The following is a 12,956-nucleotide window of genomic DNA, read 5'->3' on the forward strand; positions in this document are numbered from 1 at the left end:
TACACCATCACCATCTACCTCATTGTAATTTATTTATTGTACGTCTCCAGTCATTGTTTACACGTCTGTATTGTTTACATTCAAACTGTCTGCATGTTTACTTGCACATTGTCTATTGTTTGTTTGTACATTGTCTTGATGCACTGTTTGCACCTTGTTTTGTTTTTTACACTTGTTTTACAATCGAGAGACTTTCTGTAAGTAAGAATTCCATTGTACCAGTACCGGTTACATATGGCAATAAAGTTCAAGTTCAAGTTCAAGTTCATTAGCTCCACCTGGTGATTTTTCAAAGTGATTCCGTATACTATTATCATAAGTGTGGTATGATGCATTATGACGAATTGTGACACGCAACGCCTACCATGTTTTAACAAAATTTACTCCTCACATTTTGAATGGCTGGATCTGTACTGATGGAAAAAAGAAACGCGACATTTTCTGGAATGAGAATATTATAGTTATCGCTTATGTGCTTTCACAAAAAGTTGTCAATTTGTTTTGTTCTGACCAGCAATACAACTTGTGTAGTGAGGCATTGCACTTACCAATCAAACAAAAGCTCATTAGGTGAACTTTTACCCAACGAGGTCCAGGTGGAACAGTGCCTGTTCAGGTCACCTTTAAAAAGGCATAAATTCAAAGCTTAGTTCACTGTAAGAAAAAGGCAACACTTGGTCAGTTTTCTGTGCATTTCATAACGCCTCGAATGTCACCAGAAGCAGGGTTGAGGGCCGTTGTCATGCTGCAAGCAAGCATTTCAAGTGCCAGCTTTGCCAGACACTAGTAAGCCACTCCACTGTGTCCCAACTGCAAATAAGGTTTCAGCAGACCGGTAGGACAGATGACTGTCCAAAATCCGATTGCCCTCGAGTGACCACACCAGAGCAGAACCGACACATCAGATTGGTGCATTTGAGACTGTACTGCTGCTGAAACTGCTGGCAGACACAATGCCCGCATCAGTGACAGGACAGTGAGGCTCCATGCTTCTGGCCTTAGAGCACGGCGACCTGTCAGAGACCCTCTGCTCACACCTCCTAGATGTCACACCTGACTAGCTTGGACCAAACAGAGGCTGCGATGGACTCGTCAGCAGTGGCGTCAGGTCCTCTTCGTGAATGAGTCACTCTTCAGCCTGTTCCATGCAGACGGGAGGGCCAGAGTGTGGAGGAGGAGGTGTTGCAATTATTTTTTCCATCAGTATATTTTGACAACTAGAAATTTTAAAACAAAGTAGTGCAGCCTGTCTGTTTTCTTTATCTTGGTCAATAATAAGGGCCCCCATTAAACTGGGGGCCTGTGTAAGTATACCAAGTGGGCATTACTTGTTAGCCATATTTCAATAATAAAACAGCCATTGCTTTATTACTTTCTGTCTTTTACATTGGAATTTCCACTATTTACCTGTGTTTTATCAATTTAAAGACATTTAAACTGATATAGTCTGCAAATACTTTTAGAGTTATTTTGTACTAATTGATGATCATGGTTAGTACATTATTGCTAGAGGTGTTTGGATAGTTGTTCTTTATCTGAAGCAGAGTGATATAGTGGTTAGCATTAACTCCTTACAGCTTCTCACAGCTAAATTCAAGTCAGGCTGGGACACCTGTCTGTTCATATGTTAATATGTTCATAAGGGTTTTTGAAAGGGTTCATTGTCCCTTTCCTGTTGGTGGGGAAGTGGGGTTGAATAGAAATTCAAATCTGGGTGGTTTATTTACAGTACAGCTAATACTAAAGTGAAACAGAGTCAGATAAGATATCTGAGATGCATTGCTCTTTTCGTTTGATAGCTCTTATCTTATATATTTCTGTCCATCAATAATCTAACTGCTTTATCAAATAGAGGGTCATGGGGGACCTGGAGCTTTTCCCAGTAAGCAACAGGTGCAACTCAGGTTACACTCTGGATGGAATGCCAGTCCATTGCAAGGCACACAAAGACACAAGCATGCAGAAACGCACACCAATTTTACAGAAGCCAGTGAACCTATCTGTATGTTTTTGAACTGTGGGAGGAAACTGGAGTGCTAATGATTCAATCAGACCAGGTTTGCTTCAATTCTACAGGTTGTTGTATCAACAGGTGGCTTTCCTTCAAAGCCAAAGTTTCACTGTTTCACATGTTTAAATGTTTGTTTAAAGGATTGTGGAGGAGCCGGAGACTATCCTGGCAAGCAGCGGGTTCATAGCAGATTACACCCTGGATGGGATCACAGTCCATTGCACACAGAGACACAAACACATTCACACCTATGTCTGGGATTGAGTCCAGGGTCCCAGCATTGTGAGGCTGGAATACTAACTACTGCCCCATCATGCTGTCCTGGTAAAATATTTGATAAAAATACGATAGATGGGACGCACTATTTCAATAGCTTATATTTACCACATCAGTTTACATTACTGATCTTTTCAAATCTTTTTCAGTAATGGTTTTTGGGTAAAAACTGAAGCCTTTCTCTAACAATAATTGTTAAAATTGGTATTTTGTTTTAATTGACAGGAATACACCATAGATGTTTTCTTCCGACAAAGCTGGAAAGATGAAAGGTTAAAATTTCATGGACCAATGAACATTCTTCGATTGAACAACCTGATGGCAAGCAAAATCTGGACTCCAGACACTTTCTTCCATAATGGAAAGAAATCAGTTGCTCACAATATGACAATGCCAAACAAGCTGCTAAGAATTCAAGAAGATGGGACACTATTATATACAATGAGGTACCACTTGAAACTTTTTTTGAAATCCTGGTTCTATTGACATATTTAACTGCTCCATATTCACACTTGTCTTTATCATTTCAGTCTTGTTCCATGTTAATGTTCCATATAACATAAAATATGTTATATGGTCTAAGTATGTTAACGTGTTAATGTCAGCCTGTTTTATAGTTTATCTATTTAATTTTCTGTCACATTTTTTTCTTAATATACATACATCAATTTTCTAACCACTTAATACAATAAGTATTATTGCTGGCAGCAATAGTAAAAGGTGGGATACACTATGGACGGGATGCCAGTCCATCCAGACACAGACACCAACACACTCACACCAAGGCCAATTTTCCCGGAAGTCAGTTAACCTATCAGTATATCTTTGGAAATTTGGATATTTGTATGTATTTGGAAATTTGTAATACACGCAGTGGTTAGCATTGCTTTGTAATACCCGTGCCAACACTGGTCCATGTCTCAATTTCTCCATGACTCAGTCTCCACTTGGTCTGTCAAGATATCTTATGCCATGTAGGTGATGGGGGTTTTAATTTACTGTTACATTCAGAAATTGTACAGTAGATTCAGAATAGAACAGTAAATTGCAAGAGTACTTAATAACTTTTAGCAACCAATCAAGTATAATGATTTATAATCTTACACACTTACTCTAAATCTACAATGCACAATTTATGGATTCAAAACCAAAACATGTATAACAAAACAAAAAACGAAATTAAATGTATTTGAACTAATCGGCTGTGATCAGAAAGGCTGATTATTCAGAAAGGCTAATTATTCAGTCAGGATTGACAAAGTTTTAATAAGTTCATGGTTACAATACACATTGACTATAACGTCAACTATAATAGATGTGTATCTCGTAGTTTCTATCAGTCACACATAATCACATTTATTCTCAGATACATGTAAATATGTTTTTGATATCATTAACTAAACATGAAACTTGTGTTTGGATTGTAGTTAAACTCTCAAGAATTATAATGTGAATCAAAAAGTTTTTATACACAAAGATCCGCTGGCCACACATCCTTGATTATTTAAACTTTCCACTGGTAAGATGGAGCCTGGGGTAGGTCCGATTGCTGTTCTCTCTATGCTGTGAGTATCCTGAGTGCAGAGAGAGAGGAAGTGAAAGAGAGAGCTCTGCCTTGCATTGCTAGGCAACTCTGACAAATTTAGCATCTGGCTGAACTTCGGTCTTTAAAATCAGTCTGTGAAGAGTTTGTCTTCCTGGGATCTGGCAGCAAGGTAGACAGGTGGGGAAAACTCGGTTAGTCCCAACTATAGTGTGGTTCTGAATATACTCTGATATTTAATGTTGACATAAGAAGAGTCTAACTGTCTTATTTTGTTGATCAGGTGAAAATAACAATGGGTTTGCAATCAAAAGATTTATTTTGCTTCAAAAATAATATATTGGACTGAATTCTGCACTTTACTGACTCACTCTCTCATCCAGGCATCTTTTAGAAAAAGTCCTGACTCAGATTGCTTGCAGTCACATGTTTGGAAATGTCAATAGCTGGAGAGAGATGAGAACCGAGTGAGTTAACCAAATACGATCAGTTGGGTCTTCACTTTTAAAATACAACATCTGAAGATGGTGATTGCTATTGGCTAAAGTTTTGGTACCTGTGTGGTAGCATCAATGGTGCTATAGTTTATTGTAGAACCATGTTTGACCCTTTCCATTCAGTGCGGTATTGAAACCATTATTGTGAGTACTGAAATTCCCTGAAACAGCAGTTTTGTTTTGACAGTCATTTGGAGAAAAAAGAGAATATCAAGCACAGTACATAAATAATAAAATTGATTAATAAAGTGTATTATAACACCACAAAATAATATTATAAATACATTTTGTTTACTAAATTTCTTGTGAATGAAATTAATCATAAGCCATAACTCAGTTTAGATGAAATAATTCAATCAGAATACTTTTTTTAATATGGTTGCAGTAAAATGTGTAATGCCTCTCTGATAGTTGTTCTTGCACTTTATTCTGCAGGATTCAAACCAGTTTAAGATACATAGTCCCCACTGACAAACACTCTAGCCTTGTAATCTAGTTGAATTATTTTGCACTGTACATTGACTTTTTACTCTGGTGTACATGCTTTTTAATACAAGAGTGAGCAGTCCTTGACTTGAGTGTCTGCATGTTTTATTTTCATTTCAGCTTTCAGGATTGGACATCTCTGACTTAATACATTGTAACTCAATACAGTGGTTCTTTAGTTTATTATGAAACAGCAAATTGCATAGTCTGCTAAATCAACAGACACCATGCTGCTTACTGACATAGAGAATGGGGAGATGTCAGTGTTGTTGAAATTTGTTGTAACAGAAGGAATAAGGTTCTTGATCCCGAGATGAAGTAAAACAGATGAGCTTATTGCATGCAAGGAACAATAAAGCCGAAGTCTTGTTTCCCGCAAGAAACAACAAAACCGAAGTATTGTTCCATGTGCTGGTACAAACTTTTAGGTTATATAGTCCTTGCTTGCTGCTTCAGACGTCATTCGATGTTATGGTAAGGGGGGGGGGGGGGGTCATGGTATTTGGCCAGTTAAAAGGCCCTGGCCAAATGGTCAGTTTAAGATTATGCCCCCAGGGGGTTCCTTGCTCGCATCTGGAATCCTTATCAGTTAACCCCCTTTCCTGCCATAAACCCCTGTTGCTTAGAAGTCTAATTTTCAGGCAGAACTGACTTAAGTTATTAACCCTCTTACTTCAGTGTGTATACTTGAAATAAATTGATTGAGAAACACTAATAGAACTAAATCTGACTATTATGTCTCACCACTCAAGAGAGTTGGATTGAGACCTATTGTTTTGACACATGATGGAGAATCAGAAGGCACATGAAAAAAAAAATCATGGCCCTTCTGTTGTGTTATACACTGGTGGGCTGCAGGTGTCAGGTCCATGGTTGGCCTGGGACACAGTAACATTCCCATAAGTGGTTGCATTTACTGTATCCCAGGGTTCTCATAACGTTCTTAGGCCAATTGTTAGTGTTCCCTTCACTCTTATCAGTCGTCACATCAAACTGCCAATCATTCCTCCAATTAACATCTAATGGTGCTCTGACATGATAGTGCTTTTTTGAGAAATGACCTGTGAGATGCGTTAACCTGAAATCTGAAAGCAGAAGTCTAAATCCTGAAGCTCTTGCCATAGCTCTGTCTACTCTTGTGCTATGATTGCCTTCCTCACAGCCTGATCCCCATACACCATAATACTGCTTAATCTCCATTCATTCTCAGCTGTCTCTGGGAAGTCCCGAGTGCCTTCAACCTTGGTTTCTTCTTCCAGCCTCTGAAGATTGCTGAATTTCTACAATTGGATTCCTGCTTGTCAGTTCCACAAAGACCTAACCCTGAATCTGTATTTCCACAGCATACAAGGCATACAATCAACCACGATCTAGATCTAACCTCCAAAGGACAATAACTGACTGAAATGATACATAATACATAATATAACATAATAATAACAAGAATCTTCTGGTGCTAGAACTAAATTGTGGCTCAAAGATTTGAAATGATATTGGGCTGTTGTTTGAATGAAAGGCTACAATTAATGGGCTACCTCATACTAAGTGGGCAAGAGGGCTTGCCACTGCTCTGACTGGCAAATAGAAGCAATTAAAGGCTGCTTCCCTGGCAAACTAGAACATAGGACTCTTAATAGGACCAGTTTTTTCAAACATACATTTTTGTTGGAGAGATGCTAAGAGACATTTACCTTGTCTAAAATACGTGAAAAATAGCTAAATCTGGACATTAACTCTAAAGAATAAATAATGGATAAACTGGCTTATGAACCATTTGTCATCATCTTGAACCCTGAAATGCACTGTTAGGTGGAAGGTCATAATATGACCTTCATATTATGAAGTGATATCATAATAGTGATATGGCAACCCACTAAAGCTCAGCAGGTGTGAGCCTGGTCATTACCTCGATGGGAGAGTAGGGGTGTAACCCCGGCATCCTGGCCAAATATCCCATTGGCCCTTACCAATCAACCTCCTAATAATTCCCATCTATGAATTGGCTTCATTACTCTGCTCTCCTCCCCACTGATAGCTGATGTGGGGTGAGTGTTCTGGAACACTATGGCTGCTGTCGCATCATCGAGGTGGATGCTGCACATTGGTAATGGGAGGGGAGTCCCCATTACCTGTAAAGCGCTTTGAGTGGACTGTCCAAAAAAGTGCTATATAAGTTTAAGCAATTATTATTATAATCTTTTCATTGCTGAAAACGTGTAATCCTGGTACAACAGGTACCTATGTATACAACCTCATCCCTTTACAGCTTTGAGCAACAGCTGATTGTGCCTAAATGTCAAAAGATTAAAGTTTGTATTTAGGATACACAAATTGATGGACATTTATGGCATTTAAATATACTGTGTCATTACTGACACACTTTTACTAGTCTAATTTAATATAAAATGTTTTAAATCATTGTGATATTGTGGATAGTCTGGAAAAAAGTAGCAGTGGTAAAATATTTATTCTCTGGGACTATAAAACATGTTAACCAAAAGCATTCCCACTTAAATCCAAATTATTAGGACAGTCAATTTCTTTTGTGTGCATTCCACAAGAGCTTATAACTTTATAACCGGTCTGCTTCATAATTTCTACCACTTATTAGGCACTATGACACCCTCAGACAGTGGAATTATTTGAGCTGTTCAGTCTTACACTCAAGAACATTTTTCACGTCAGAGACTGGTAAAGACTGGGATGTCTGGCTGCTATATGCAAAAGCAGGAAATGAGGTTCCACAAACTTACCCTTTGAGCTACTTTATGGCAGAATATTAGAAGGTCCATAATCAGAACATTACTGACCAGGTGAGAGGCAGACTGAAAAAGTTATCAGCCCCTGCAATGCAGACCCAAGCAACCTAAAAGAACTAGTTTTATCTTCAGTGCAGAAAAAAGAAAGTTTAAACCTGGACAAAAAGTCCTAAAGTTGTTGCATGAGATGAATAATATGCTCTTGACAAAATGGCAGGGCTAATACACTTTACTGAGGAGAACCTAGCCAATGAAATGTGAACTGGATGTGTAATGTAATGTTCTGCATCAAGCTTTTTTTAAAAAGAGGAAAGAGCCACAACAGGTTAACTATGTACACACTATCAGCTTGTTATGAAAGTACACGATGAGGATGAAATTGCTGAAGCATTTTCTATTTGATGTCATCTAGCTAGACATCACATTTCATTCTCAAAACAATATGACATGGACTTCAGTTGTGTTAACCATGAAAACTCTTTACCAATATTCCAAGATGGACATCTCTCATCCATCAAGGCATCAATATCAAGACTAGAACACCTGTAAAGGAGAAAATGCATCATGTGCCACCACACAAGGTGACAATGCTTAAAGATGAGCTTGGCACCAAGCTCACTTTCAAAGTCACTTCCCCATCTTCAATGTTTATAGCGGTAGTACTGTAATCATACCAAAACCCAAACAATAGGATGTTACTGTATATGAACTTCCATTCACTTAACATGCTTCAGATTTACTTGACAGCTAGGAAAATCTAAATATCTTACCATGACTGACCTCAGCAAGGAATATTGGAACCTTTCACTTACTACCATGCAAAACCTCTCAATGTGTTTTGAACACCATTTGGCATTTTTAATTCACCTTTAATAATAATAATAATAATAATAATAATAAACTTTATTTTATATAGCGCCTTTAAAGGTGGCTTCTCAAAGCGATTTACAGGATGACAATAACAATAAATAAGAAGACTACAACAATAAATAAGAAGATTTCACAAGATAGGACACAATTATAATTACAACAATACAACAATAACAATAGAGGAGACCGTGGAAGGTGGTATTAAGAAGAGCAGAGGGGTGAAGAATGGAACCAGTTAAGTAAAGGCTTTTCTGAAGAAGAAGGTTTTGAGTCTGGATTTGAAGGAGTTTAGAGACGGTGACTCTCTAATATCCTTGGGCAAAGAGTTCCAGAGCTTTGGGGCATAGCAGGAGAAGGCCCTGTCGCCCATACAATGTAGATGGGCTTGGGGGACAGTAAGGAGGGCAGAATTTGAAGAGTGGAGGTTGCGAGGTGGGGAGTAGGGCGATAAAAGTTCAGACAGGTATTGAGGTGCCAAGCCATATAAAGCCTTATAGGTGAGCATGAGGATTTTAAAGTCTACGCGGAATTTGACCGGAAGCCAGTGCAAGGACTCCAGGATAGGAGTAATGTGAACACTTGCACTAGACTTGGTCAGGATTCTGGCTGCTGAATTTTGGACATACTGCAGCTTGTTCAGAGTAGATTTAGATATCCCAGGGAGTAGAGCATTGCAGTAGTCAATTCGAGAGAATACAAAAATGTTGATCAGCTTTTCAGCCACAGTTAATGATAGCATAGGGCGTAGTCTTGCGATATTTCTAAGGTGAAAAAAAGATGTTTTGACAGTATGCTGTACATATGGGTCAAATGTTAAGCCAGAATCGAATATAACCCCAAGGTTATTCAATTTTGATTGAAGCTCAAGTACAGAGCCATCTACAGACAGGGTTACAGGACTGGCTTTACGAAGTTGATGGGGGGTACCAATAAGCATGACTTCAGTCATGCTTAACCTTTAGGCCTTTTTGTTAAAATGGTTTAACTGCCACATTCCAAAGACTGACAGAGAAAAATGCTTTCAGACTGTTATGATTTTTGCTGTAAATTTGGATGATATCATCATTAATAGCACCTTCTGGCAACCCCATCTTTATCACATCCAAATCATTCTTCAGAAAACCCGTGAAGTGGTCTTAACAAGTCATGGAACTAAATGTTCTATTGTTATTGATACCAAGAAATGATATCTCAGAAACATCTCAGTCTGGCATTATGCAGAAAAAGTCAAAACTATCTGAACATGTGCCACCCCTATATAGATTGAGCATCAGATAGTGCTGATATTTTATTACCCAATTCACTGACATTGCACTACTTTAGCCAGTCTTATGAGGAAAACAAAAACACTTCACTTGGACAGATGACTGCATATTTCCCTTAAAAAAAAACTTTATTTAATCTGCTATGGAAAAAGTGTGCTTAGATGTCAAAAGGGATCTGGACAGTCTAATATATTATTAATTTTACCATAATTCACACTTGAAATGGATTATCAAGCTCTCCAATGAATTTACACGATGAAGTACATCAATAATCAATTATTTTCTTTCATTCTGCTACAACACCCAAGAGTAAACAATAACATAGAATTTTTGCCCAAACATACCACTGATATAATCAAAGACAAGGCCTGCCAATACAAATAAAGTCTATATAACACTTTATCATAAATATAGCTATGCTTTCCTGTATGTAAACAAAAATAGCCCCACCAACACAGTGATGAGTCTCAAACGTCCTTTGTAGAGGGTGGGGGAGTAATGTGAGGATGTAGTCATAGACACATTACAAATAAGACAGAGTCATAGACACATTAGACATAAGACTAACACCCAAAAATACTAAATCCTGAATCCCATGTATTGTTCATATGATTACTTGCTGGCAGTTGAGGTATGTAGAAAAAGGAGGAGGAACATGATAAGCACCAGGCAACGGTACCAAGATTAAAGATTTAAAACTCCTGTCTCAAGACTGAGACCATTTCTGAGTCTTACAACACTGCCTATTAGCACTTCCTACTGTAAAAAAATAAAATTGTGATAATATTATAAAGCTGTCCTGAATGAGTGGTTTCAATTAATTTTTTTTTCTCTAGCTTAATAATAAGAATAAGAAAAGTTTTGGACATATTGCAACTTACTACAAATAATGTTAGGGAGTTGCAGAAATCATGCCTTAATGTTATAAATACTGTAATTTGATCAAACATGCATTGAACATTGATAGAAAGTGCCCAATGCTTGCAATATTTTTTAGATGGAAAAAATATGTGTCTTTAATTTATCATGTTTGGCTCAAAATATAGGAGAGAATTTAGCATGACTCCAAAATTTCTGAATACTGTTTAGCCTTAAGGATTTGGTTTGGTTAAGGATACATTCAAAAATAATGTTCTTTTCTTTCTTAGACTGACTGTTCAGGCAGAGTGTCCCATGCATCTTGAAGACTTTCCCATGGACGCCCATGCCTGTCCTCTGAAGTTTGGCAGCTGTAAGTAAAATATGCAAAACATATTCAATTTATAAGACCATGGCTATCCTTTACATGAGGGTTATAAAGGGTCCATTCTCCATACTTTTTAATAGTGTTCATCAAGAGTTTGACCTTTCTAACCCATTAAAATGACATTAAATTAAAAAAGTCAGAGTGCCACAATCTGTAAAACAGATCATATTTAGTACATTTTTATATGAATAATGTTCATGTTTAATTTTATTATTATAAATGTTTGCCTAAAACAAGAGGTCATTCAACACAATTAACTCCTTAGATCAGGGGTGCCCAACCAGTCAATCTCAGAGTGCTTGCCATTCGATTGCAATAATTTTAGGCAAAAATAAAATGGGCTATTTGGCTACTTTTTTCAATAGCAGAAAAATTCATTCAGATCTGTGCATGAAATGTCATACGTTTTACTGCCCTTGTGTGTGTTTAACCCTTGTCGAATGGGTTGTAAAAGTCTCTTCCCTGAGTGCTGGCTGACACTGAAAAAAAGGCTACAGGAGCTCAGTAAATAGAGAGTGTTGTGTGTGCTACCCAAGAACGTTCTTTTGGTTATTGCAGCATGAACCCCACATTTGCTACAGTGCATAGTGGAGCAAAACAGACTGGCTGTGACAAATTCGCCAACAGTTTGATAAGTCTGATTGGCTATTTCATAGTTGTAGTGTTTGAGCGAAAATGATGAAGCAAATAGACTGAAAACTTACCGTTACCACAAGGAATGGGAGCATGATTTGTTTTGTACTTTCCCGTTCAAATCTGCAAAGCTAGCGTCTACACGAAAAAGGGAAATATAGAACAACAGTTCAAAACAGATCACAAAACAAATGATGTGGACTTGATTAAAGTAATCCCGGACACCCTCCCAGATACTAAGAACCCATCTGTTGAAGAATACATCACCTCCCTCCGAAAACCCTGGCTTACATATCCGCAACCCAGGACGATTGGGTTTCTTTGCTTATTATAACAGTTTTACCTTGGCTTCTGGGCAGGTCCATGAGGAAGTCGACAGAAATATGTGACCAGGGGCGTTCGGGCACAGGAAGGGGTTGCAGGAGTCCCGCTTTTTTGGTACAAGGGGATTTAATCCTGGCACATATGGCACATATTTGGCGACGTCGATTTTTATGGACGGCCACCAAAAGTCCTTTGAAATTAATTCAAGGGGGCCAGGGTGACCGGTGAAATGGGAGTCATGACCCCACTGAAGGATTGCTGAGCAGATGGGATTGGAGACAAAAATTTTGTCCGGAGGGCATTGGGGAGGGACCATTTCACCAACCAGGGCACGTCTGACATTGGTCTTCAATGTCCCACTTGACAGCCGCGAGAATCTTGCTGGGATGGATAATGGGCTCAGACTTGTCCTCTGCTTCAGGAGGGTCATGGAGGCGGGAGAGAGAATCGGCCTTAACGTTCTTGGATCCAGGAGAATATGTGATGAAAGAGCTAAACCTAGAAAAGAATACTAATGAAAGACAGAATACTAATGAAAGACAGTCCCCCTTCCCCCCACGGACAGACTGACAAATGTTTTATCAGAAAAAAAGATTCACAACGCAAAGCTGTGTCAGTCTTCTGTGTAAAAAATCAGTTTGGTGCTGTTTTTAACAAGCTGCTGAGTAAAGAATAGGAATTTTCCTGCTGTCAGCAGTATTGTGTATATAGTTGACATAAATATATTTCTATATTGACAAAGGCTAAACCTTTAGCTTCAGTAATGCATACGCTGTATGACCAACATTACATACATGTTTGTAATAACAATATAGTGTCGATAATATTTATTGTCTGAAATAATATCAGTAGCAGTTTGAAATTATTTGTTGTTATTAATAAATGACTATAGTGTCCATAATATTTGCTATTTTAGTTTTTCAAAGAAATGTTTATTTGTTAAAAGAAAACTAATGGCAACAGCTGGGTTTGAACACTGGACCTCAGGTTTATAAGGCACACGCTTAAGCCATCGCACCACAGATGTAGTCGCATGGAAGGTAGTG

The 12,956-nt window shown here is 38.2% G+C and overlaps 1 protein-coding gene across 1 annotated transcript in view; it reads left to right on the forward strand.

Annotated features, from left to right (window-relative positions):
* The window catches only part of gabra2a (gamma-aminobutyric acid type A receptor subunit alpha2a), a 377,683-nt gene that overhangs the window by 128,138 nt on the left and 236,589 nt on the right, over window positions 1–12,956 (forward strand). Inside the window, exons 5-6 of the mRNA XM_088627451.1 lie at window positions 2,513–2,733; window positions 10,856–10,938. Coding sequence (XP_088483577.1) covers window positions 2,513–2,733; window positions 10,856–10,938 — 304 coding nt within the window. The remainder of the gene's footprint in view (window positions 1–2,512; window positions 2,734–10,855; window positions 10,939–12,956) is intronic.

This window comes from Lepisosteus platostomus, chromosome 1 (assembly GCF_059453375.1).
Source record: "Lepisosteus platostomus isolate fLepPlt1 chromosome 1, fLepPlt1.hap1, whole genome shotgun sequence".
NCBI classification, from domain to species: Eukaryota; Metazoa; Chordata; class Actinopteri; order Semionotiformes; family Lepisosteidae; genus Lepisosteus; species Lepisosteus platostomus.